Source organism: Manacus vitellinus, unplaced genomic scaffold (assembly GCF_001715985.3).
Source record: "Manacus vitellinus isolate BGI_N305 unplaced genomic scaffold, ASM171598v3 scaffold_0_pilon, whole genome shotgun sequence".
NCBI classification, from domain to species: Eukaryota; Metazoa; Chordata; class Aves; order Passeriformes; family Pipridae; genus Manacus; species Manacus vitellinus.
The window spans coordinates 42,728,075-42,755,186 of NW_021938789.1; the positions used below are offsets into that span (position 1 = coordinate 42,728,075).

Here is a 27,112-nt window from a genome sequence, read left to right on the forward strand (position 1 = left end):
CAGATATGTTGCAAGGATCAGATACCATTATATGGAATTCATGTAAACCACAGACAGAAGAATTAAGGGATATTTTAAATGAGATGCATACAACCACAGGTATAGTTATCATAACTACCACACAATTACATAACCATGGAATATACTGTATTGATCAACCAATGTTCAAAGAATTCTTCAGATCACCTTACCCCAGCAGTTGTCTCACTAGCTTAACCCCTTGTCATTTTTTGGGGGGTGTTACCTCACTTTCAGAGGCAATGGCAAGGGAAGTGAGACAGAACAGAGAGAACAAAGCACAGAGAAAGTTGATGGGTGTGGATTAAAGTGTTTCACTAAAACTATTTCCTATTGTGCACTACTACTACTGTAGCATTACTCTTCCATGATCCCAGGGAAGTGCAGAGAGACTTACACTTAAGGCTGAGGGTGTAACTAAGCTGAAGTAACAGCTCACACAAAAGATGAAATGGAAAAATGCTAACACCAGTCCCAACTACCCACCACTACTAGCTGAACACTAGGCAGCACTTTCTCACCTGTCCCTTTGCCAGATTTCATCCAATTTTTTTCAGACATTGTAGCCAATACTTAATTAAATTAGGTGATTCACAGAAAATGACAACTCCTAACCACGATAGAAGTCTGCCAAGTTCTTTGGAGCATACAATAGTTGAGGTTGAAGGATGTTCTTGCTAATTCACATCTTGAAATCAGTTCTATTCAAAGGTATCTAAAATCCTCTAACACATGCTGGATTTTCAGGGGCCATGTCAATTATCAATCTCTGTTACTTCTCTCTCTATTCCTCAGCAGATTCAGCAAGTTCTCCAAAACAACTTCCTTACATGCAGAAAGCAGAAAAGTGGTGCTCCTTTAAATTGATTTTTAGATTTTCTTTCACTATTTCAGTATAAATTGTAAGTTGAGCTATGTGCCTGTGCACTACTCTCATAATGTGAATTAAAATTAAATTCTAAGTTAAACTGATACCAGCCATAGCTAAACCCAGTGTTATCTCTTACTAAAACAGTTCATTCCCTAAAAACACAATAAACGCAATTCCTCAAAATCACAGTTTTCACTGGAAACTTTCCTCCTTGTAATGTTAGAAATCTCTGCCATCGTAGAAAAACTCTGCCCTTTGCCAAAGAAGCAATAAGCCTGTGGGTGAAGACCGTGCCTCCAGCAGGATCATTTGACATACTCATCATTGTTTGCCATTATTCTCCCCTTCCGTCAGCATGCTACTTTAAATGTCATGTGTCAACAAGATAAGCAACATTTTCAGCTGTAAACCTGTGCAAATAATCTTTAGAGTATAATTCTGTCCTTGAGGTAAACTCTATGTTCATCTTTTACTCTACGACAACCAAATGTCCTTCCAAACTTAGATCCAAGTAAGAATACTGGCTTCAGTTCATAGATTTGCCAGTTTAGCATCAACTTAGGCAACAATAGCTTTCAGTCTTAGCCAAAACTAAAATGCCAAGTCACTAAGAAAGAGAAAGACTTCTTCCGCAGTTTCAATTAATGCTTTTGTTTAAAGAAATATAAGAGATGGTATTGGGAAAACCACTTATGTGAAATTGACAGCATCTGCCATTCTCTTTTTAAAAGAAAAATTTACCACTTCAAAAATTCATCTCTCTAGTACTAAATAAATTACATTCTCCAGGTATCTGCCGTCTCTTACCCTAAAGTAATCTATTTAAATCCCTATCATCAATCTCACACTTCACAGACACAGCCGTTTTCCTAAAAGCACCCTGACTGATTTTTAGAATCCACAGCCTCATTCAAATCAGCTCTCTCTCAATGAAGTATTTCCCTGCAGTCTATTTCACCCATGCTCCTTCCTCAAAGGACTCACACAGGTTTTTTAAGGTGCTTAAAACATTATTTGGGTGCCTAACTTTCACTGCTCGCTCTCTCACAATGATGTCACAAGAGCACCCAGATATCCATCCATAAGCAGTTGTGATAACCCTTTGACTCAAAAGAAAGTGAAGGGAGGGGGTGAAGAAATCAGGAGACAGTATTTTTTTGAACTGTGAGAAGCACAGTCTGATTGCTACTGTCTGAAATTACTAATTAGCAAGAGCAGAATTTTGTTCCTGCAACTAATGCTGTTCAAGAAAGTAGATAAAGAGCAAACAGAGGAGGAAAATGATGGAAGTTGCTGTTTTCTTTCATATTCTCTCAAGAACTGAAGGGGTGTAGGAAAACTTGTCATTAAAGTCCATGCCGATTCTCTGTTAATATTCCCCATTATTTTGCAAATTAAGTTCAAGATTTACATAAAACTAGGACTTCCAAAATCAGGCTCTTCCATAAAAACTTCTTTAAGTTCTGAAAGGGATTTCAGTGCTGAGAAGAAATCACTGGAAGCTAGATGCCTCACCTGCTTAGACATCCTGGAAAACATCACTAGGCTTCCAACTGAAATAAAAGGCTTTTAGAAACTCTACCCTAAATTGCAATGAAGAAAGAATTGCAACATCAGATGTAAAGAATCCATTAGCCCTCTTGACATCTTCACAAAAATAAGGACTTCAAGCAGTTGTCAGAAACACTTTATCTTTTACAACATCTTTAAAGAAAACAAAGAATTAAAAAGCTTGTGAAATATAAATGCAGTATATCTTACACCTGCTTATGCTTACAGCTTTGTAGGATTCAAAACAGCAGCTTTCAAACAAAGTTACTGTAAAGTAGCTGAAGATTCCAAGTTGAGGCCAGGGCTTCCTTCCAACGGCTGCAGTGCTCCAATCTGACTCAGGGCATCACTGCATGCAGAGGAGTCAGGGAACAGAATGGTCCCTCCATTGGATCATAGACTGTTGTGTTACCTACACAGGTCCTGCCACCAACAGAGCAAAGAAGATCCACTTACTGTAAATGTGTGGTTTTACCAATTTCTATTGCACAAATGTTTAACCGATCCATTTTTGTATGCAGGGGTAATTAAGGAAAAAAAAGGGGATTTTATTTGGTGCTAATTCACCACATGCAAATTCCAGCTGTTTACTGTAGACCTACCACCAAGCATACACTTCTTCCCACAGCTCATCAGAAAGCCTCTTGCTGGTGAAAGTGGTTAATCCACAACATTTTTGTTGCTGAAGCCAAGACTCCAAATGGGGGGTTTTGGTTACTAATGACAAAAAACTTGCATTCTTTAACTAGCAAATACTGTAAGGGTTTGTCCATTTACAGAAAACCACCCCAGAAGTGGTTGCTGGCAGAAAAATTGGACCAGAATAGAAGAAGCTGTTACCAGGCAGGACAGAGATGCACAAAGCAAAGCAGCAGCAAACAACGGGCTAGGAAAAAAATCCTGTTATCTGGCAGCACGGAACAGCCAAAGTAAGTGACAAGTTCCTTAGTGCCCGCCAAGCAAAAGCCTCGTGCTAAAATATCCTCCTGTGCCCTGGCCAACTTACAGCATCTGACTCCTGGCTGGAAACAAAACTTGGCCTTACGCCTCACTGTGATGCCTCATGCCACCATGTTTCCAAAAGAAACGGCTCCTTTAATAACTAGGTTTGATGCTTTGTATTATTCCTGCCCCAGAAGCAACCAAAACTTCCAGCCAGCATCAGAGCTTTATGGTTCTAGTTTCTCTGCAAGGAATACACTGCTGTGAGTTATTTGCAATTTACAGAAAACCAAATAAAAAACCTCTAAGGGATATAAGAGAAGAGTGAATTGAACAAGTGCAAAGCTGCTCCACGGGCATACAAACCTAAATCTGATTAATATATTATCAGTAACAACCCCTGACATCATCACAGACAGTTCTGTGATCATATACATTTAATTTAAGACTCTGTGTAGCATTGCATTTATAAATGAAACAGTATACTGGATAGCAAATGGTATATAAAAAGTGATTTCCGTTTTGATGTGAACTTTTGAGAAGATCATAAAATTCAAGGCAGATCATTCTACAAATCATCTTTACAGTTACCAGATTGTGGCTCTACTTAACCCTTCTCTAACAGAATTCAGTACAAGCACTTCCCTCTGGCTGTGAACAACAGGAAAAGCTACTGAAGGAACGTATAACATGAAAAGACCTAGCTCTCTAAAGAATCACAGCATCTGCTTTTGCTCCTGGTCTCAGCTCTTCCAAAAAGCACAGCAAAAAGGCATCATTCAGGTCAGTTTTATAATTGCTCACATGGCTGCAAACTGTAGTGAATAAAAATACAGAGATGTGGGTCACTGCTGTGGCACTAGTAAGAAAAGTAAGAATGTAGCACCACAGCTACAGGTGCACAGCTACTATTGCCTCTCTTGAAAAAATGAGCTCCAAAACTTTCAGCAGTAAATTTTTAGGGAAAGTTGGTATCTACAAACTACAAAAAACTGCTTCTGGTTTGCCCACATCTTTAAAGCCACTTGGTACTGTGGCTTTCTCTTGACTCAAAAATAACAAGCATGCATTAAACACTGGTAATTAGGTGCTGACAGCTTAACAAAAATTATTAGTATGAACACTGGCAATAATGATCAGCTATGTATCTATAACAATGGACATAGGCTTGCGGAGCAATACTCTGAGACATGGAAAACATTTTGTATCTCATGATGCTACACAGTGGATGCTTACACAAAGAATTCACTAGAGAACTGCAAGCACCTGTAGTTTCACACACATTTTCCAATCTATCTGCAAGAAGGAGAATTTTTCATGAAATAAAAAAGTCAAAAGTGCCTTCCCAAAGCAGTTGCAGAAACAGCACATGCTTCCTCATGGCTGGTCATAATCTTTACTTTTTTTCCCAAGGAACAATGCAATCCCACCACCTTTATGCTACTATACTGCACATACCCAAATGACTGCCTTCAGGGATGTTGGGCCTCAATAATGCACGGCAATTACAGTACAAAGTAACCCAACTGAGGTTGTTTGCTAGTACCTACATCCTCTAGCACCTACCTTTCTGGCCACAGAAATACATTACATTGTGTGATGTAACTCATTTGCAGACTTCACTGACCAAAGCCTGGTAAAAAGTCAGGAACACACAAGACCTTTTCAAACCAAGACCACCCTTGGGGCACTACGGAAACAAGACCAAAACAAAACCCTGAATATCACTTAGAAGCCACTACCATGCCTTTCAGACATGATTCACTGCTGGAGCACAGGGCTGGTAGTACTGGATCTCATGGCTCTGAAGAGCCCAGGCTAGATGCCGGAGTTAACTTCTGTCTAACTGGTTTTTGAAGGACATTTGCATTTTCAGCTCAAAAGCCTCAGGTCAGATGGCTTGGGAGACAAATATAACTATTCTAAGAAAGAAAAAAAGACAGATTTCCAAGTTATTTTATGCAGTTTTTCCATCAACCCTTCTTTCTATTGTGTAAAATAAGGCATAAGTTCAAAAAACTCTCATCTGGACAGAGCTGGGCTATTCACTTCAAGACAGCTACTCATTTCCAGGGACTAAACTTCCATCAACAGAAAATTAATATACATTAAATTATTTGGGAATGCTGTTTTCCCAAGTAAATTCCTACCAAAGTGATGTTCTGCAAGTACCCAAAATGAAGGAAGGAGGAAGCAACAGATTCCACTTTCCATTCCAAATTCAAATCCACACTGCAAGTTGATATCCGTATCTTCCATGAAAACTACTCTCCTATGGTAGTACACTGGAAAAGCTCAATGACTTGCAAACACAGATGCAGATTCAGAACTTCAGGGCATCTGCACTCAACAGTGCGGCCACTACTATTGACCCACATACAAGCACTATTGTGTTCAGTGCCATTCATGGAGAATATTTCATTTGTTAGAACAAAGCAAAATTTTAACTTCTACACACCCAATTCCTCTTCAGATCAAACTTCATTGCCACCTCTTGCACTTTATACTTCATAAGCCACTCATGCAGAGCACCCTCCTCCAGTGCAATTAAGATTCTGTTTTCAACTCCCTCTGTAAAGTGTGCTGTGCTCTCCTCCCCAGCCGCGTCAGCAGCTAGGTTGACCACAGATGGAGCGTATTTGGCAGCTGAAATGACCCAGATGCTGAACCTGGAGCCATCTTCCCAGCTGCAGTGGCTGGCTGGGCTCATGTCCGACTCCTCAGCTGTTAGCTGTCAGGCTGCCCTTGAGCTGTGCCAAGCTTAGATCTCAAAGCTTTGACTGAATCTGTGAGGCCTGCTGACAGAAAGGATAACACAGACTAAAGGTTTTAAAAGTAGGCAGTGAGACAAACACCCTTCCCTCCTTTCTGTTCTATCCCTCATTTTTTCCCCACAATCTCTTTTCCACTATTATTAAAAATTCAGGAAGAGCTCACTGGTAAGAGCAGGTCTAACGTAACACATCCTAGTCTGAGGTAACGACCAGCAGGAGATTCCCCTTTGTCTACACTACATGCAGTGGAAGGTGACTCATGTACCTCTGCATCAAGTCACAGCCCCAGGAAAGGGCTGGGAAATAATCTTTACTGAGGAAAAGGTGGTGACAGACAATTCCTTCATTTCACTACCTATTCTTTAGGCCCCTAGAAATCTTTAAACTATCAAAGCTGTAGAAATTCTTCGACAATTCAGGAGGAACTATTTAATATCCTACTTCTGACCAATTTCCTCACAACTCTGAACCTTAAAAAGGACTTCTACATTCTCCATGCCTCCCCACTGAGGAGCAAAAGAAAAGGCTTACCTCGATTCAATGGCTTCAGTTACCACTATCGAGATTTAGGATGAAGTATTTGAAGTTTTTGCCCTCGTCTCTCCTCATTCTGGCACAGCACCCCACATGCTGATAAAACAAACCATTCCCACCCACCAATAAAGTACCTCCACATGGTCTATTTGCTACTGAGAAAAAGAAGTCTCTTCTCAAATAGCAAGTCAAACTTAAAAATGCCTCTATTTCAGGTTTCTTTTATGTATTACATATACACATACTACGCCTGTTAAAGCTCCTGAAAGGAAAACACTGTTTTAGAGAAAGCTTATTTTTCTAAAATATCACATTTAATAGTGAAAAATATTTTCCACATTTAACATTAAATAGCCTATGCCTTGCTATAAACCTACCCATTTCCAATTTAAAGATGATCTTCCAAGTAAAGAGAGCAGTAGCAAGTTAATTCTGCTTAAATGTTTTCATAAAAAACAAACAGCATTTTTTAAGACACAAGAGTAATACACATTCCCATTTTTAATTACTACTGAAAACAGTAGTACTGAAGCTAACTTTACCCTGCAGCACTTAAAAGTCACTAAACTGATCTACAGGCATTAAGAACCTTCAAGTGAAACAGACTTCATATGCAAGACTCTATTTTAGTCAAACCAAGTCCATTTACCAATATATTAGCAAAGACAAGAGACTCTGCAGTACCATTTCTCTCTTACCCTTTTCTTTCAGGACAAGCTGCTCAAAATCAGATGACCTGTAATTAGGATCCAGTAAACCAAAAAATTTTATTCTCTACTCCGAGATTTCTTGTGTGACCATGTGCAAGGAAATTAACATCTGTCAGCCTCAGTTTCTTTATATGCAATCTGAATTAGATGAGGGAGGAGGGAGAAAGAGGCGATTTGGCATTAAATAATTATTAATCATTTCTTTAATTAAAAAATACATATGTAAGGACTTTGTACACAAAGTAGAGGAACATTACCACTCAGTTGAACTGGAACACCAACCCTCATGCCCACTTGCTTTGCAGTATTTGGAATAAAGACAGGATTTGATGAGCTCCCACCACGGACAAATTCAGGTTCCACTAAGCCCCACAGAAATAAAGTTGCAAAACAGAAGGTGTCCCACACAGCCAGACACACGTATTTGTTCACATAGCACAGACTCCCAGCTGCAATCTTGAAAGTACTCAACTACAGTAGTAGTGTACTGTGTAAAAATGACACTTTAATAAAGCCAATTTACAGGACTTGAGAAAACATACAGAAGCTTTGACCAGCTTCCTAGCTTAGGCCCTTCAGAATAGAAATCACCTAGAAATCTTCATTATCGTTCTACAGCACCTAATAAAAGTAGGCCCTCAACTGCTACCTGAATATGCTAGAAAATCCCAACAAAAGTGATGAGCTCTGCCTTTAAATGCTGTACTGGGAATCTTCTGTCTGGGTCACAGCCTGCCATTGTGGGATTTTTTATTTATTTTTAAATATGACTTTCAAAAAATTATTGTCCAAGGCACTGTAATTTACACCTACAGATTAGCACTGCTGCTAAGAAAAATCCTAACAAAACAACTTACTGCCTTTCCGCTGCTATGTTTGCCAGCGTGAAAAGAGACTGCCACCCAGTGGACTCCATCCAAGTACACCAACTGCAAGCCATGACATTCAATACAGAATTATTGAAAACTTTATTTTTAAGAAAGTGAGGTTATTTTTAGGATATTTCCCATCACTATAATAATGTTTTTAATAGATAAATTCACTCGTCATTCTGTACTGCACCTGAAAAAATTGACATTTCATGAAGGCACTGTACATAGAAAGCTTTTTGGAATTACAAGAAAAAAATAATCTACCAAATCAAGTTTTGACCATAATTAACTAGTGCAATCACTCAGTTCAGAGGTGGGTTATGTTCTAAATGCAGCTTGTGCCATCCTTGGGTAGGTTTAAACAGAATTCACCGGTAATATGGCAACGCTGAATAGCACACAGATAGTTTAACACCTCTTGAGGTGTGGAATTCATTTATATTTGTAAAATCCTTCTCCAGTCTTCTTACCCAGCTTCTTTTCTGCTACCAGTTTATTCAGGAGTGGGCTGGGTGCAAAAAGAGGGTTGTTGGGCTCTAATGAATGCCATCCTGGAAAAGAAAGGAAGTGGATGAATTAGTAACAGTTCTGTTTATATCCAAAGATAATAGAGATCTGCATCTCCTTAGAAAAATATTCAGAGGTCAGAAAACTGAAGGAGGTCTGGAACTTATTGTAAACCCTCTGAGACCCTTCAATGCAGCTTCATAAAGCACAGATCAGTGCTGATGATTATGAGCAAATCTGTCAATTAGTCTTTAGGCATAGTGTACTCTGAACGCCTTATAATCTCCAGGACTGAGGATTTTTAATACTTTAAAAAAATTAAGGAGAACTTTTGAAACATAGATAAGTACAAGGAAATAAAACAGCTAGCTGAAAAGAAATTTAAGTGCAAAGAAATTCCAACTTGAATTTCTACCTGTGAAAGACACAGTCAGTTAGAACAATGTAATGCTACTCCACAGTATTAACTAAAAGCAAAAGAGGTTTCACTGAAAATGCCCTTTTCAAAGTCACATTCTGCCTTTAAGCTGCTCATTCAAAAGAATACATCAACCATCAACAAGCCATCACCAATTATGTATGGTTTTTTTACTGTATTGACATTCATCCATTTAGTAACTGAAGTGAAAGGGAGATGATTTACTTATATCTTTTGAGGTATTTACTGCGTTTCCTATTGATTAAGAATGAAAACACAGCTGGCAGAAAAAGGATAAGCAGTCTCAACATTTGTGGCTTTTCACCAGAATTTCTTACCTCCAAGTATGCCTCTCTTCCCACTGATTCTTTTTAGCTATATAAAGTATCATTAATATTATTATTATTTTCCAATGGAACTCGATGAGGTCAGCAAAACCACCACTGTGTACAAAGGGCACAAGCATGCAGTACAAATGCTGTACTCACACAGCATTCTGAGCTGAATTCTCATTCCTTTCTCCTGAACAGTTAAAAGGCTATGCCATAAACATTCAGTTTAAATAATTAAGAGTCACATTTGCATTAGAACATCTACAGTGTAGCTAAAAAGGGGGAAAACAGAACAAAATAAGCATGCAGTACCATCTATAATGTATTTACTGGTATCCAACCCAACGTAGTCCAGCAGTTCAAATGGACCCATGGGATAGCCAGCCCCAAGCTTCATAGCAACATCAATATCTTCCTTTGATGCATCTCCTAGAGAAGTGATTGACAGTTTGATGAACAGAGAAGATTCCGCATCTACTTGGCACCACTTATAAATAATTAACAGGGTGTTATTTCACCCTGGTGCAGCTCTTCACAGAAATCTCTGCATGTTTCAGAGCCACAAAAACTAGAGTCAGCATACACATGTGGAGCATAAAGCTGAATCTCTCACAAAAAAAAAAAAAAAAAAAAAGCCCTGCAGGCCTGCTTTCTATTTTTCTAGCTTCCTCCTGCATTTCAATACAGATCACTATGCTACTGATGGAGCCACAGCTACTGTGCTGAACCTATCAGAAAGACTAAAGGAAGAACTGGTCACTATGAAGAATCAAGAGTTTCTTTTAGAGGCAGCAGAATAGGTAAGTAAGGAAATGACTAAATTTCATCTTCATGAGATCAGCAGCAGCTTTTGAGTGATGCACAGGACAGAGCTAATCTTACTCTACAACTGCCAGAAGACAAGTAATATCCAGCTGATGGATAAGGCAGGCATGGAGAGGGGAACAGTAGCAGCTGAGTAGCATGCTTAGTTACAGCAGCTTTCACTGGAGGATATCTATTGGTATCAGAGATGGCAGATAGGAGAGACCTGAAAAGACTACGCAGGTGCAGCTAAATTTGTGAATTCTGAAGTTGTTAAAAAAAAAAAATCAAAATTATCAGAAATTTATTACTTCTACTTCAGTGTGTGCCTATAAAAATACAAATCCTGTATTGTCACAGTTAATATTCACCTCATTCTTTTCCTGGGAATACATATTTTATACTGTCATCAAAGCAGATGCATCTCTACTGCTTAATTCTAATACATATTTTGATAAAGGCAGTGCAGTTCTTTGCAGATCCTGTAAAAAATGATGAAGTTATACAAACCCCAGAGGTACTTGTTAAGTAACCTCCATGCTCAATGCGTACAGGCATTCAGGGTGTCCAAAAGCTTGGCAGACATAGCCTATGCAATTTATATGCCTAAGATCAGAGATTCTTAGAAATAAATTTACAAAATCTCTTGTAAAGGCAACAACTCCAGTGACAGTTTTATATGAAGTAATAATTTATATATATCTCCCTTTACTCTTTAAAGCTGACAATGTTTGGGCTTTTTTAAAACCTCGTTTTATTTCTGAGAAACCTGGAAAAGTAACCTTACTTAATTCTAATATCATTTCAGTTCCCCAAATTCAAACACGCCTAAATCCTCAGCTCATTTGAAGCTGATGCAGGTGCACATACTTGTTCTATCAGCAAATTTGTCCCACTTTGTCAAACTTAGGACATGGCCACCCGACAGTAGACAGTTTCATTACAATACAATCAAAAATAGCAAAAGGACAAGCAAGGGTTATACCCCTAATTCATAATAGTCTCTCCTAGTATAAAGCAGACTCTATATAATATAAACTTGACTGCTTTTTAGTTTTTCCACTAAGAACAGGGAAGTACAGACCACCATGCATATGCCCCCTGTTTAAATCACTGTTAATATACTAAAGGTATTTTGCCTATGCAGAAAGTGCACATTTAACAGTATGAGACTCTGTATAAATAAAAACTCAAGGACTGGCCCAATACAAAGGTATATTTCAGTGCTTGAGGTTGCCGGGAAAGAGACACAATTTCATTCTAATGTGGATGACAATCTGGTTCAACAGTCTATTCTGAGGATTAACGCAAAGGATATGGTAAAAATTTAACCTGACTCAATGGAAAATATGAGTTAAAAGACAGCCATCGGTCTTCTCAAAACATCAACCAGCTTTTTAAATAGATTTCATTAAAAACTCACAAATTAACTTTAACAAGTTTGGAAATATCATACTGTGGAACAAAATACAAACAGAATAAAGATTAAATCAAAATATTGTTTTGCTTAGCAGAAACCAGTCAATTTTAACATACAAACTCAGTGACTGTTTTCTCCTGCATTTTAATTAAAAGTTCTGTTGTCTCCTGAAATATGCGCAATGATACATGTGACTTAACAAAGGCACCCCTTTTAAACACAGTGAAACACCCATACACTCTATTTAAAACTGTGACTTTCTCTGAGAGAATAATGCCCCCTCACATCCATGCCTTTGCCTTTCAAGTCACTAAATTTTCTCTTTTCTCCCTTTGAGATGTAATTAGGTACATCTGTTGATGGATAAACAAGTAGTGTTGTTTTATATTTTTTTTTCTGGAGATCAAACCACCTCTTCCATGTGCTTTAAAAGAGATTTTTAATATTTAAAGCATATTAGGTGAAATCCTGAAAATGGAGTGCTTTCATCTGTAAAAAACCAGTGATTTCAAAAACAAAATGTTTCAAATGACATTCTTAGTATCATGGCAGTATGAGCAGAGCACTTGAAATAAAAGCAATTACACTCTGTAATTTCCTCTTTATCCACTACATTCATTACTGGCTTGTTTTCTTTTCAAAACAAGTACCAAGGCTTTGAAAAATTCAGTGGTTCTTTGGGGGTTAGTGATTATTTCTACCTACCCTCATAATCAATATAAGAGAGACCATCACCTAGATGGGAGTTCCAGAGGAACCTATGTCTAAAAAAGGACACAGAATTTTATGTGGCAATAGCTGAGCCCAAATCACTTGTATGCCAGTACCACAGTGTGACACTATTACACTACCTACCTCACCTGAAAATTGGTGGTTTATTTCACAAGCCCCATATGAGTGAACTCAGGAGAACTTTGCTAATCGTCCCCTAATGGGATTTTCAACCACTTTTATCAAAGTCTGTTTGGACAGAGAGAGGGAGGTTCCTGAATAGTCGGCAAAGGATATTTTTACAATGGCATTACACTCACCTTGTCACCTCCAAGTCAGAAACATTTTCACCACCAGGAATTTCCCTCACAACTACTACCTTCCAACTCCTCACAACCTAACATTTCAAAGTGAAGGCAAGATCTTTCCCATTACACATACTGGCTCATATTTGAAGTTCACTATTCACTTCCAGCCTTTAAGATCTGAAAATTCTGAGGGAATCTCAAGGCTTTTCTGAAGTGACATAACATTTAGTAGTATTATATGTCAACATTCCCTGAAATCAACATCCCAACAAATACCTCTCTCAAAAAGTCGAACAGCTTCCATCATATATGGCACCAAGAGACGGTTTACAATAAACCCTGGAGTGTCCTATGAAAAATAAAAAAGGGATTCTAAGTACACATTCTTTACCAGTACTACACTCAAATGCTATATGACAAATGAAACAAGTGGATGAAGTGTATCATCAATTTATGATACTCTCTGAATTGTATTTTTCATCTGATCTATCTGCCCAGCATTAAAACACAAAAGATGAATTTCACAAACAAGGAATAGCACATAAACATTCATCATGACAAAGAACAGTAAGACTACTACAAGCCCAATTCAATTAATCTTAAAACAATTTAATGTGGCCAGTTGACAAATGTCTTTTCTTTATCAAAATTCTGATGATGCCATTTCCTGAAGGATAGGAGAAGAGCATTTCTTCTTTAATAGGTTTTTTTGTGTGTGTCCACTACCAGAAATGGGTTGTGAAACTCAAGGCAATAGCTTGCATAAAGCTACCCAGACCACAACTTAATGGATTCAGAAAAAGTGTGCTTAGGAAGCAGGGTGTTACTCTAGAGAAAAAAACCAAAGCTGCAAAGCTCTGAAGATTAATTAGCATCTCGTTACTGCAGTCTTAAGGAAAGTTTGGAATGAGCACACACCAGAGAGGATTCATCCAACTGCCTCACAGTACAAGAGGTAACAGTCTTGTCTCCAGCACAGCAAAAAATGAGTTCTTGCTTAAGCTCTACAGTCTAGGCTTTTGCAGGAGTTTAAAAACAGACTCCAAAACTGTAAACCCTGATACTTGTGAGTTTTGCTGCTCTAGGCAAGATGTCTAGAGTCACTTGACATTTAAGAATTTGTGGTAATTATGGATGTTTTCTTCATCAAACTGTTTTTAATATGGAAGATAAACTGGACAAGAAGCAACCTGGAAATTCTTGAAGTACTCTTACATCCACTAAAACCTACCACCTTAAAATTAACAGTCTACAAGAACAGATCCTCTGAACACTGTACAGTCAAAACATACTCACCTTACAACTGACAGGACTCTTTCCTACTGCTTTACTGAAATCCATAAGAGATTCAAAAGTCTTTTGACTGGTCATTGGAGTCTTGATGACCTGGGCAGAGGGAAGGTAGAGAGAGAATAAGCACATTTATGAGCAGAAGCTCTCTCATTTCATCTCATCCCCATTACAGCAATGATTAAATTGTAATCTAGAACATTATTCCAGAAATTCACAAAACACTTGTTTTGCAAAAAAGATCTTCAATGGATATATATTGGATATATATATGTAACAGACACAGAAATCCATTTTAAAGATAGATACAGCATTTTGCACATTTTGAAACTATGCATTTCTTTAAGATACTTTCCCACTCAGCCACTATGGACGGGTGGTAAAAGGGACCATCCTTAAGAGACAACAGAGACAAAGCAACTTCAAAAGCTGCATAGTCTCTGTTGTCTTGGGAAACACAAAGACATCACTCCAGAGAACCTTGTGAACAGATACAGTTCCTGATATAACAGGTTGTAACATCTACCCTGTGCCCAATGTAAACACAAAATACACTAATTTCTAAAGAAAATTTAAAATCTATTCTGCAACTTTGTGACAGCCCTGTAAGCTTTTCAGTACTACATTTCCATCTTGATTTTCTTCACAGCTGAGCCTTCTGTCACACATAGTATTTTCTATACTTCACCACCACCATTCCCTGCCCCAACTCCCACCACCCCAAATAAAAAAAAAAGGCAAAAAAGACAGATGTGCAGAAGCTGAACTAGTTGTAATATTTGTGTTGAAACCAGTCTCCATGTGCAGTAACCTAAAACTGCTATACGTAAGTACATAAGGCTGACCTCCTTATTCATACCATTAAGTCACAGAATCATTAAGGTTGGAAAAGACTTCGAAGGCCATCGAGTAAAACCTTTGACCAAACACCACCATGTAAACTCAGCCATGGCACTAAGCACCATGTCCAGGCATTGCTTGAACACTTCCAGGGATGTGACACCACCACCTCCCCAGCAGCCCATTTCAATGTTTAACCACACTTTTCAGTGAACAAATTCTTCCTGATGTCCAGCTGGAACCTCCCCTGGCACAGCTGGAGGCCATTTTCCCTTGTCCAGTTGCTAGCTGCCTGGGGGAAGAGGCTGACAACCACCTGGCTACAGGTAGCTGTAGAGAGTGATAAGGTCACCCTTGAGCCTCCTTTTGTCCAGGCTAAACAACCCCAGCTCCCTCAGCTGCTCCTCATGTGACTTACCCTCCAGACCCCTCACCAGCTTCACTGCCCCTCTCTGGCCCTGCCCCAGCACCTCAATGTCCTTCCTGCAGTGAGGGTCTCAGAACTGGGCACTCGAGGTGCAGCCTCAGCCCTGCTGAGCACAGAGGGACAATCACTGCCTTGGTCCTGCTGGCCACACTATTTCTGATCCAAGGAAGGATGCCATTGGCCTTATTGGCCACCAGGGCACACTGTTGGCTCATGTTCAGCCGCTGCCAACCAGCACCCCCCAGGTCCTTTTCCGCTGGGCTGCTTTCCAGCCACTCTTCCCCCAGCCTGTAGTGCTGCATGGGGTGGTTGGGACTCAAGTGTAGTGTCGGGCACTTGGCCTTACTGAACCTCATACCGATGGCCTTAGCCCATGGATCCAGCCCATCCACATCCCTCTGCAGAACCTTCGTACCCTCCAGCAGATCAACATTCCCACCCAGCTTAGTGTTGTCTGCAAATTTACTGAGGGTACACTCAATGCCCTCATCCAGGTGATTGATAACAACATTAAACAGGACTGGCCCCAACACAGAGCCCTGGGGAACCCCACTAGTGACTGGCTGACAGCTGGATGTAACTCCACTCACCACCACTCTCTGGGCCCAGCCATCCAGCCAGATTTTAATCCAGCAAAGAATACACCTGTCAAAGCCATGGACTGTCAGCTTCTCCAGGAGAATGCTGTGGGAGGCAGTATCAAAGGTTTTACTGAAGTCCAGGCAGACAACATTCACAGCCTTTCTCTGTCACAGAGAGATTTTCCCCCATTCTAATAACTGACATAAGGCAAACACAAAAAACCTCACACCAGTTAGGACTGAGAAAAAGGCTTGTTTCACAGTAGAAAAAGTAGTGATCTTTGATATTTGATAAAAATATCTGCAACAGTTTCAAGAATGAGTTTTTAATATACTCTTCAGAATTTTGAAAAACTAGCGCTAGCTTTTTTGAATTATTAGAGAAAGAAATGCCCTCAAAGCTATGTGCTTTCTGAGCATGAGATCCACAATCTAGGAAAAGAACAGATAATACTCAAAAGTACTGCAGATTTGTGACCCATGAAGGACAGCTTCCATGAGAAATGACTGGCAATTTCAGTAGTATCTTTCATAGTTTTGGTGATTCTCTTGATTTTTCCCTTAATTATTTCAAATTGAAACAGCTGTTTTACATAGAAAATGTTGTTTAGAGTGTTTGCCAATGCCAATCCTCATTTACAGTAGTAAACCTGAAACAAAACCAAAAGCTTTAAAAGCTTTTTAAAAAGCTTTAAAAAGTGTATTGATTTACTAATATTGGTGCCTTTCTTCATCAAGCCACTGAAAGCAGAGGTTCTGTGTTTTAAAGTTCTTCAAATACTATTCATGAACTGAAGCGACTCTGGGGCAGGACATAAGTCATGTGAAAAACCTCAAAATTATAAAGATTGAGCACGGCAGTCAAACAGAGACTCTTTGGTTTTGGTTTTAATAAACAATGATAGGTATCTTGTATTTTTCTAATCTCACAGATTCTTAGTTTAGATTTCTCAAGACTGTGATTTGTTTTAGCCTTAAGATATAGAACACTTCATTCACAGAAATAAATTACTGCCAACAAGTCCTTCTTGGTACAGAAATCAATGAAGTCTACGTTAGCCTAGGGAATTACATTAAATATTTTTGTTACATCTGACAAACTTATAAAATTCCTCCCTTTCCTTCTTACCACATTTCTCCAGAACACTTAGTCACAATATACAGGATGCAATATTAAACTAAAAAAGAATTTTAAAATCCACCTGGATACAGAATTCAGCGAGAGAGAATTCGCAGGTGTCTGAGTGCTCATCAGACAACCATACTCTGAATCAAATTTGTTCATTTCAGCCAAAAGATTCAAGCATTCCAAAAGGGAGAAGAGGAGAACGATACATGCAAAGACATAGAGCAAACATCTGCATATATATATTTTACTGGGAAACAAGCAAAAACTATAATAACGTGAATCTTGGGCATTCGAAATGGGGGCACAACACGTTTGAAGTGTTTGTCACTAAAGCAGTACTAGAACTAATGGCCCATGGGACAGAGGAAAATGATTTAAAGCACTTAAAGGTATGAAGTACATGAAACTTTGGGGCAGAGTGGCCAAATATAACAATTTATTTCCACTTACTCTAGAGTTTGTAAATTCTAGTGATCAAGGTCAGCCACAAGGGGGAAAGGTGAGAAAAAGAAAGACCTGTTGTTTTGTCTGTAATGTGACCCTTACTTTGGAGGCTCAGATAAACTCTTATACTGGAATGTTATTCTACTCTGCATTTCAGTATTTTTAGAAATGATATGATGTAGCCAAAGAGAATATATTTAGAAAAGACATCTGAAGAGTTATGTAAAAACTTTTTATGCTTCCTTAAAGGCTGAGAAATACTGTAATAATTCCGGACAAAACATATGAAACAAACACGACTGATTCTATTTCAAAAGTGACAAGAAGTAAGATTTCATTTCATGTAATTTTCTATTGATTCCTACCGGTAGCAGCAGTTCTTATTAATCAGCCTGCCTGTGTGCCTAAAATGATCACTACAAACACCACCTCTGTTGGCAGTTCAGTGGAGGACTCCGGAGCCTCGAGACTGAAGGAGTTACCTCTGTCTCTTCAACCTGCCCCTCAACAGAGACTGCACCATCCTCTTATCACTAGAGGAAGCTAATTCCATATCAGAAATGCTGCAAACTGAGATCTACTCTTTCATCTAACTCAAGTCTCACTGATGACAACTGCATTGCTGCACTGCAGTTGTTATTGTGATGGAATGTGATCATAGTAACCACCGTAAGGAGCAGTCCTAAGAGACTTACCTCCACAAGCTTCATCATAGGCACAGGGTTGAAGAAATGGAGACCCCCAAATCGGTCCTGCCTGGTGGTCGAGTTAGCCAAGTTTGTGATTTGCAAGGATGAAGTGTTGCTTGCAAATATCGTATGGCTGGAAACAAGAAATATATGGATTGCATAAATGACAGTAGGAGAATGATGCGCTAAACAGAAATAGATACCCACTGGCTAACCATACACAGAATCCTCAGAAATATTCCTGCAGTTTATCACAGTTCTTTTGCTGAGGTGTGAGTACAGCCACTGCAAGGACTGTGAGAGTTTCTGACTGTCAAGGAAGTGTGTTGAATACATTTCTTAGGTGCTGGGAAAAAAGACTCTGAAAGCAGAAAATTTCTTTTAACTCCCCAGATACATTCCAGATAACTCCTTCAGCAATCCTGGAAACCTAAGGGTAATTTTTTTGTTAATCATTTACACATCTATTGAAACCCAATCATTTGCCACATTGAAAATGCACTTTGGAGCCTTAAGGAAAATGTGGAATCTACTTTTTTATATAATGATCAATGGTAGACAGGATGAGCAAACCTGCTACAAGAGCAAAGAGCTGATGGGAAACAAACAGATAAATACCACCATGCACAGGACACTGCAAAGGATACACAACATGCCAAGAATTTTAAGACTTACATGAAGTCCTTTTCCAGACATAAACCAGATTTAATAACTGCAATTTATAATGGTTTGGTTTGTGGTTTGGGATTTTTTTTCCCCAGAAATACGTCAGAACCTCAACTGCCCTGCTGTAATGACATCACACCAAAAACTTAAACGGTTTTTTCTTCAAATCACAAAAATCAGAAAATAAATCAGAGATAAAACCATATCTTCCATTCTGGACTAGATCCTACTGTCCTTTCAAAAAGTTATCCTATCAGACTCATCAAATGTTAACCTACATTGATATTTTGCTTACATTTCATTGAGATATAATTGAGCTTCACAACAGAGCTTTCAGAGAAGTTATGTCCAAGCTATGGGAACATCTTATAGTGGCATTAAAAGAAAACATTCTGGGACAAAAACACCCACATGGTTTTCTATTGTTTATTATGTTCTCTTTTTTGTTATAGAAAAGGAAATAAAAAAATCCTGGAAATTCCTGCTTACTCTTCTCACAAATATTCTTTTCTTATTTCCTCACCATAAATGGGCCTTATATTGTTCTGAGGTGGGTTACTAAAAGAAGTATTCTATATTTCAAAGTTTTGACATTGCAAGGTCAGTGCATTCAAAAGTCACTTATCCTCACCAAATGTTTCCCACCGTACATAAAAATTCAAATATTCATATAAAACTTAATCACACTGATTTGTGTAATGTAATTATTGTTAGGTTTATACCTGAGTTCAATTAAGTAAGAGATTTTACCTCAGTATCACTTCTATGGGTGAATAGTTGTAGCCTCACACAATATAAAGCCTTGGGGGGGGAAAATACATTTGCACTGTGTACACGGGCATTTTATTTACACTTCTTGCTCTGACCAACCAATTGATTTCAATTGAGTTTAAAACAGAATTTCATGCCTCTTTGACTTAGAATTACATAATCCATGCTTCAGGTGGCAGCAGAGTTGGAAGGCTCTGGAAAGCAACAGTACTAGTGAAGCCATAGCAATGCTTTTCCAGGCACCAGAGTGCTTTCTCCTGGTGCCATCTAGTGGGTCAGAGGAAGACGTCGAAAACAGAGCCCAACACGAGAGAAGCAGACCATATCAATAAATCTGACTCTTACAGCCCAGCTCCCTCACACAGCAAACACTGAACAAGACTTCCTTTGTAACAGTTTTATAACACCTTGATTCTAACACAGTGAACAGCTGAAAGACTCAGCCAGTTCTGAGCTGAGTTCCCACATATAAAGATAAATCCTAGACCAAGAAATGTTGATGGGCATTCCCACACCCCAGACATAAACAGAAAGCAAGTACAGAAGTGTTCTTAAAGTGGATACACAAAAATTCTTTTGTCATGTTCATTATGACCCTGTTTGGAAAAGTGTTGCACTGTTTAAATAACTAAAAGCCACAAAGAACGTGGGGATATCCTACAAAAACCCTTGCCTGACCTTTCCATAATGGAAACACAAAACTGACTCAATTCAAGAAAAGGAAAACAAAACTGAAGAGGGGGTAGGAATGCTTTATCCTGCTCTGAAGATGATGACCATGTAACACAGTAACAATTACCATGTTAGGAGGGTGAGTATAACACCGAGAGGAACAGAACCTACTCAAGGAATTTTGCAAAGCTCTAAGAACATAAACCACTATGCTCTCAGACTGATGGGATCCAGGAAACACCATTCACCATTTCACCTGGACAGTTACCCAGATGAGGAATACCTTGACTTCCCCATGTGCTTTGGGGTTGCCACACTCTTCTGGTTCATTACACTTGTTCTGAAGACTTAAGGGAAATTCACTCCCCATTCACAAATACAACTTCTCTCAATAAAGAACAGCTTTCCCACTCCCTTACATTAATAGATCCACTCTCAGAGGAATTACAGTTCTTTTATAAGAAAACGGAGGAGGAATTAAGTTAATTGTGCTTTGTTTTTTCAATGCAATGCTTCTGTTTACTGCTGTCCCCAGACTTATTTTCATTGGAGAGGTCATCATGGTGCAAAAATGGGAAAGGAACACGTAGCTGTTGCAGCCAAGGAAACATATGAGACATGAAATAAAGTGCAAAAGAAGAAAAATGCAAGGTTTCACACAGCTTCTGTTTCAAAGGCAGAATTCATCATCTTCTCTGAGCAACTGTAACACATAGCCCTTTACATTTCCATCTGCTACCATCTATTCCCATGGTAAGTCCTGAGATTTGAATTAAGGCAAGTCCTCCCTCCTCAGAAGCCTGGTCTTTCACAGTCTCTGCCTGTAACACACACTTCAGAGGGTCCCAATGGCCAGGGCCCCACGGAAGCAAAGCTTGTCCTAAGATTCAAAGCTATCTTGAAACAAATCCTGTCTTCCATATCAATTGACCAGAAGTCCACCACCCTCACTGAGCATGACAGAACAGTTAGCCCATATAATATGTTTACAAGTTTTGAACTATTCAGTCTTAGCAACGGCTGTAGAATGCCTGCACTGACAGGGAGAGCCTTCCATTCCACCACAGTGCTGTGTGGGATGAAGGAAGTCTACTGCTTCCTTCTAATGCATGGAAAAATACTCACTAGACATTTCTGCCTTTCCCCACATTGCTCACAGGATCTGCAACTCTATACTTCTTACATAATTACAAACTACCTTTTGTATCCAATAGCTAATATTTTAACACTTGGCTACTAAATGTCACTATTTTACCAGTTTTCTTTCTTTCATCTAGGCTTTCTACACTGCAACCCATATTCTTCGCCATTCACTCCACTTTTCTTTATCCTAAATGTAAGAGATCCATGTGTGTATCATAATTTCCAAATATCCTTTTAAATGGAAGGCTTCTTGTCTAGTCATTTTTCCCAACCTTGAAAAATCATGTCTGATGCAATGGGAAGAAGCATATCTGAACAACTCCTAGTATCTTTTAACACTCTGTAATGTAAAATTTAATGTTTTAAGGCAGCTATGCTGACAAACAGCTCAGTCTTACGAAACACAGCCTCAGGTGTTCCAAACATACATATTTTTAAATGAGGCTCCAAGTCCCTCTGCCCACATTTCCTTGCTGACTGGTTCTAAACAATTTGCTATTTAGTACAGTCCAACTTTCTCATTAAAGACTAGGGCACTTGTTGGTCTATTTTTACAAAACAGGCCCAATCTCATCACTACAAGGTATTCTCATAATTGCCAAAGACAGCTACTTACTTATGTGTGTCAGATTAAGAGTAATGGCAAGTTACCCTGTGCTCAGTACATGGTTGGTTGCGACCATTTATTGCTTTCAAAAGTACCAGGTGATTTTAACTACTGACCATATGAGAAAGGCCAAAAAATCTCCCCAGGCTGAATTCAACTAATGATAACATTACATTCAAGCCACAGCTTGACTAGTTGACAGGCTTATCTAGACAGTCTAGAATACCTCTTAGTCAATATCCTCAGATTTAGCTATACTAGTTAAAATCTCAACCTGCAAGCAGTCAAGGTCTTGTGATCCTGAGTCATCAATTACAAGGTCCAAACTTCTGAGACTGCATGCTCAGCTTAAAAGCATTTTTGGGTTTGGATACAATTCAACAATAACTTCAAACAGTTATCAGTCACAGTTCAAAGAAAATTCCAGGGACTGTAACTGAATGAGTGCATATTAAAAAATTATTTACACTTTTATACCACACAATAACCAGCAATGATCTGTTTCCAAACTCTTGTATATAAAGTAAACTTGGTTCACTTAAGACACTTTTGAGATGACTGAGACTTACGGCTAAGAGGCTGAGACTTCTTAAAACTTGTTCATGCCAGGCATGCTAAAACCAAATATTTTATCATCCCAATTCCCAATTTAAATATGGGAACAAGAGGTTAAGCATAACCCATGTGTACCAGAACAAGTTTATTCTACTGTTGTGCATTTGCAATTGGATTTAGATTTGAACTACGGCCAAGTAGACGGACAAGCTTCATGACCAAACATACCTGGAACCGTAACACATTAAGCAATGCAACAAGCAAAAAACCTGGTGGACACATCTATGAGTGTTTGTAACATATGCACCTGGTACAACAACTATTCCACACCAACATGACGGTCTGGAGTTAGTCTAAGAGAAAAAAAAAAACTGGTTTTAAAAAAAAAGCAGCTAAGAAAATAGAGAACTAACATTAAGCACAAAAACACCAGAAACAATGGTCTAAGTTTCAAAATGTAAAAGGAAAAATACACATACTCTGGAGCAAACTTATCCAGCCTCTTGAAGAGTTCATTTTTGACTTCTGGGTTCTCCACAATGGCTTCTATAACCAGATCTGTGCTGTGGACTACTGCTGCTGCATCTGTGCTCGTTGTGAGGTTCTTTAAGGCCTTCTCAATGAACTCAGCACCAGCCTGAAACATTTCCAAGAAGTTATAATGTCTATTTACAATGACTTAATTTACTTTTACATGAAAATCCCCTTATGTGCTCTGAAGTGTTTTTGAGCTGCCAAAAACACTTGGCAGGCAGTCTGCCACGTTTCCAAATCAGTGAGCAAGTACTAAGTGTGTAGAGACACAATGCTTTCCACTGACAAAATTTTCCTAGCCAGTCAAATCTGCTTTGAAGCAAATAGGAGACCTTTGAATTAATTCTTTTAGGAAGACCATTTGCTGCAGTCCAGCCTTCAGGGTAAGAGTCTCAGTGATCAACTGGTTGGTCAATCAGTAGCTACAGTTTCAGTGCAAATGCAGGGGAAAAAAATGTTTTTTCACTAGTAAATCTGAAAATTGCTGACACAGTTTGTGAGGACAGAAATCAAACAGAACTTCAAGACTTTTCACCAAGGGTAAATGGAGACATAGTACAAGTGAAAAAAACCCCAAAACTTGCATGGTAGAATACAATGGCATACAAAACCCACAAGCAATATGTGGACAGTTTTCCTTTGTATTAAAAGACTCCCCATAATTATGTATGTATGTATGTATGCTCTGGTTATCCAGGTACAAGCCCTTTTAATTTCCTTTGTCTGTTGCATCATTTCTACTGGCAATCATCAATCCCGGTAAACATAATATAAGTTAATATGTATCAAAAGAAGAAATGAATCTGTTGTGGAATTTAGAGAAACAAGAATAGTAACAAGTAACCCTTTGGATACAAATTTAGATGCATCAACTGCTCCACAGTGGCTTGCTCTATGTAAGTCTTACTCAGTAATGTAAATGAACAGTATCTTATACATCTAATTCATGTTACTTGCACTCTCTTTTCCTTTGCAATAATCCTGTACCCAAGTCTTGGGGCCAGGACGGGAACCAACAAAACAAAACCAAAAAAACCACAAAACCCCCACTCCTTACTAAGGTATTAAGACAATTTTGTTACTATTTGCTTTTGGATAAAATGGGTGCATTCCCAGATAAGACATCTTTCAATCTCCCTAAATTAAAAAAAAGGAAAATCGAAGTTCTTCAGTACACTGGAAAAAGTTTTCTTTTAAGCCAGTATATTAACATGCTCTATAATGCACAGCTGTAAGCAATATCAGAACTCGAATATGGTAGTTTTTACTTTCCTAAGTTTTCCTAGAGGAATAAAGAAGATGTCAACCTCAGGCTTATCTGCAAACTTCTTTTTTGTCACTCTCTTCAAACTCTCCTCAATTCCTTTTGTGGACTTTTTAAGGATTTCATCTGACTGGTCTACTAACACCACCGTGTGACCACTGGCTGCTGCAACCTGAAAGTTAAAAAAAAAAAAAATTCAACATCAATGTCATAAAAGAACCAACCATATTGATTTGTGCTGGGGTAGACAATACACCAGGCAATGAATTAGGCAAAAGAGACATTGAACCAAATGCACTTTCATAGAAAAATCATAAAAACCTGCAGATAGCTGGGGTAGGCTAGAAGGAATAAAGGTCTCAACTTGAGAGAAAAGGAAAAAGAAATCCATCTTTGCCCCACACTGACTGCAGAACCCTACCTGTGCCTGGAGACATCTGAATTCTGCAGCTATGGCTAGAGAACAAACAGCTGCCTTGAAAGGAACAAGTGGCTTAGCTGTGATCCTTGTATCTTGTAAGGAAAAAGGGCTGTGGAGACCAAAACTGGAATGCTGGCAGGGCGAACAGGTGGCATAAGGGATGACCAACCCTGTGTTCCCAGGACACAGCGACAGCTCTGCTGTCAGGCCATGAGCACGTGCCTGCAACAACTGGAAGGTGACAGCCGAGCTGGGAGTAGCAGTGAATGTTTGCCACTCCAGGACTCTGCACAGACCTGAATGACCTGCTATCTCTCCTTACTACATACTTGGTGCAAACACTGGCTCAGCTACAGACAGCACTACTGAGTTGTCTTTTTGGTTGGAATTTAAATTAATTTCAAACGTATAACATCACTTTCACACTCAGCTGTTCATTATCTGTTACTTCACTATTCATTAATGTTCCTCTTGCTAGTTAGCAACAGCCTATCTTCCTTTTCAGAATTCCTAAATTAACAGAGCTTGTAATATAATAATTGTATAAAACAGATGTTAAAACATGGTTCCACTGATGGTTTTTAAAGACAGAACTTCAGAGCTTTCCTTCTGCAATCTTCTACCTTACATTTAATCTTATACGTAGATTAAAGACTCTCATGTGCCCACAAGACCTACTCCAACAAAGCTAGTTGAAATGAAAAATACAGAGATACCTCATGAAGAAAAGCATGGTGACATTCTCATCGAATTTGCCTCACTAATACAGCTAATAAAGAAATGCCAAACTGCCTCTGGACAGCAGCAGTAGAGCTTTAACAGGGGGTCAGCTGGCAGATGGGCATGTCTTTATCCAACTTTTTTCCTTTTATTTTCGCTATGGCTATTTCATAAAAACAACTGGATAAAAAACACTTAAACCAAGCTTGGACTTCTAACACTTCATCTGTTGCTGATCATTTAAGGGTACAGCAAGACCCTTTAATCTTCAGATGAAAAATCAATACCAAGCACATTTTTAAGAAATGCTTCTCTGAGTATCCATTTATGAAACCATCACTGACCAGTTGGTGAAAAATCCTAGAAAAATTAACATCTGCTTTCCCCCCATAGTTACATGGACAGGAAAGAAGAATATGGCAAAAGATCATACCATCACCTAGCAATTCAAACACACACTTGCCTAGATTCTACTACCCAATGATCTTAAGAATGCTAAATAAGAAACATGAGTGCTGGGGAGTCAATTAATGCTCTTCTCATGCAGAAGTGTAATTTCACGTGGTAAAATTATAAATTCATGGCTTTCAACCATACATTTTAGCAGAGGTTAGCTTCTCCTGACAGTATGAAAAAGCAAGGAAAGAGGAGAGACAATTTCCTAAGTGTGCAACAAGGGAGGAAAACCAGCTTTATTAACAGGGTACAGGGGATACACCACTCAGTGTTATAATCATCTTTGCTTTGAGATAATTTTGGACTGATGAATTGGAGGTAGATGGTCAGCAAAACAATCCTTGGTCCTTAACAGTGGTAGAAGCCTACAACCCCTGTTACTGCCAAATACCAGACATGTTTCTCTTGACATGCCCCTCTTTGAGAATGTGCAGACTAACAGAATATGATAGATCAGCTCACTTTCCCTGCAAGATTATAAACTTTGCATAGTGTGCATCTTCCTCAAACATGAGAACAACTTTCTTCAAAGTTGTTCTTTGATAGTTCCTTTAGTGGAAGCCTCAAGCTCTAGCATCAAGATACACAGGAGTGTTTTTACCAGACAAGTGAAAAAACAACTAGCTAACTCCTTAGTAAAAGAAAAACCAAACAAACAAAAAAACCCCTCTGTATTCCTCCTGCTAGAGATTTGCCAGGAATGTAAGACACCTTCCGTTCTGAGAAGGAAACTCATTAATCCATTAAAATGGAGAACTGCTATTTATGAGCTCCAAGCTCACTGTCAGTTTCTATCTGGGGATACTTTGCATACTCCCCTTACTCTTGTGAAGTTTGTGAACTACCCTGGTATCCTGGGCAACAGGCTCTTTCTTTGAATTAAACAAATATCTAAATTTTACATCACTGACAGAACTGTTCAGTTTTATGTCCTAAAGCTATCAAGTTAAAGGTGAACTTGAGAGCCAAAGGCCTGAGATTAAGCACTGGGAAAATAAGCCCTATTTAAATATTAACCACTTCGTAATTCTGCAGATGACTGACAGGTAAATACCCATTTTAGCTGCTGCATTCTACTTGTAAAATGACACCTGATCTGCTCCCTTGGCAAGTTAGAAGCAGCTTCTTTCT

The 27,112-nt window shown here is 38.8% G+C and overlaps 1 protein-coding gene across 1 annotated transcript in view; it reads right to left on the bottom strand.

Annotated features, from left to right (window-relative positions):
* Positions 1 to 7,888: 7,888 nt before the first annotated feature.
* Positions 7,889 to 27,112, bottom strand: part of HADH (hydroxyacyl-CoA dehydrogenase) — a 20,838-nt gene continuing 1,614 nt past the window's right edge. Inside the window, exons 2-9 of the mRNA XM_025894949.2 lie at positions 24,806 to 24,897; positions 24,428 to 24,556; positions 23,066 to 23,223; positions 18,179 to 18,305; positions 14,069 to 14,158; positions 13,049 to 13,121; positions 9,842 to 9,958; positions 7,889 to 8,823 (exon numbers count right to left, since the gene is read on the bottom strand). Of these exons, the coding sequence (XP_025750734.2) occupies positions 8,705 to 8,823; positions 9,842 to 9,958; positions 13,049 to 13,121; positions 14,069 to 14,158; positions 18,179 to 18,305; positions 23,066 to 23,223; positions 24,428 to 24,556; positions 24,806 to 24,897 (905 nt within the window). The 3' untranslated portion in view covers positions 7,889 to 8,704. The remainder of the gene's footprint in view (positions 8,824 to 9,841; positions 9,959 to 13,048; positions 13,122 to 14,068; positions 14,159 to 18,178; positions 18,306 to 23,065; positions 23,224 to 24,427; positions 24,557 to 24,805; positions 24,898 to 27,112) is intronic.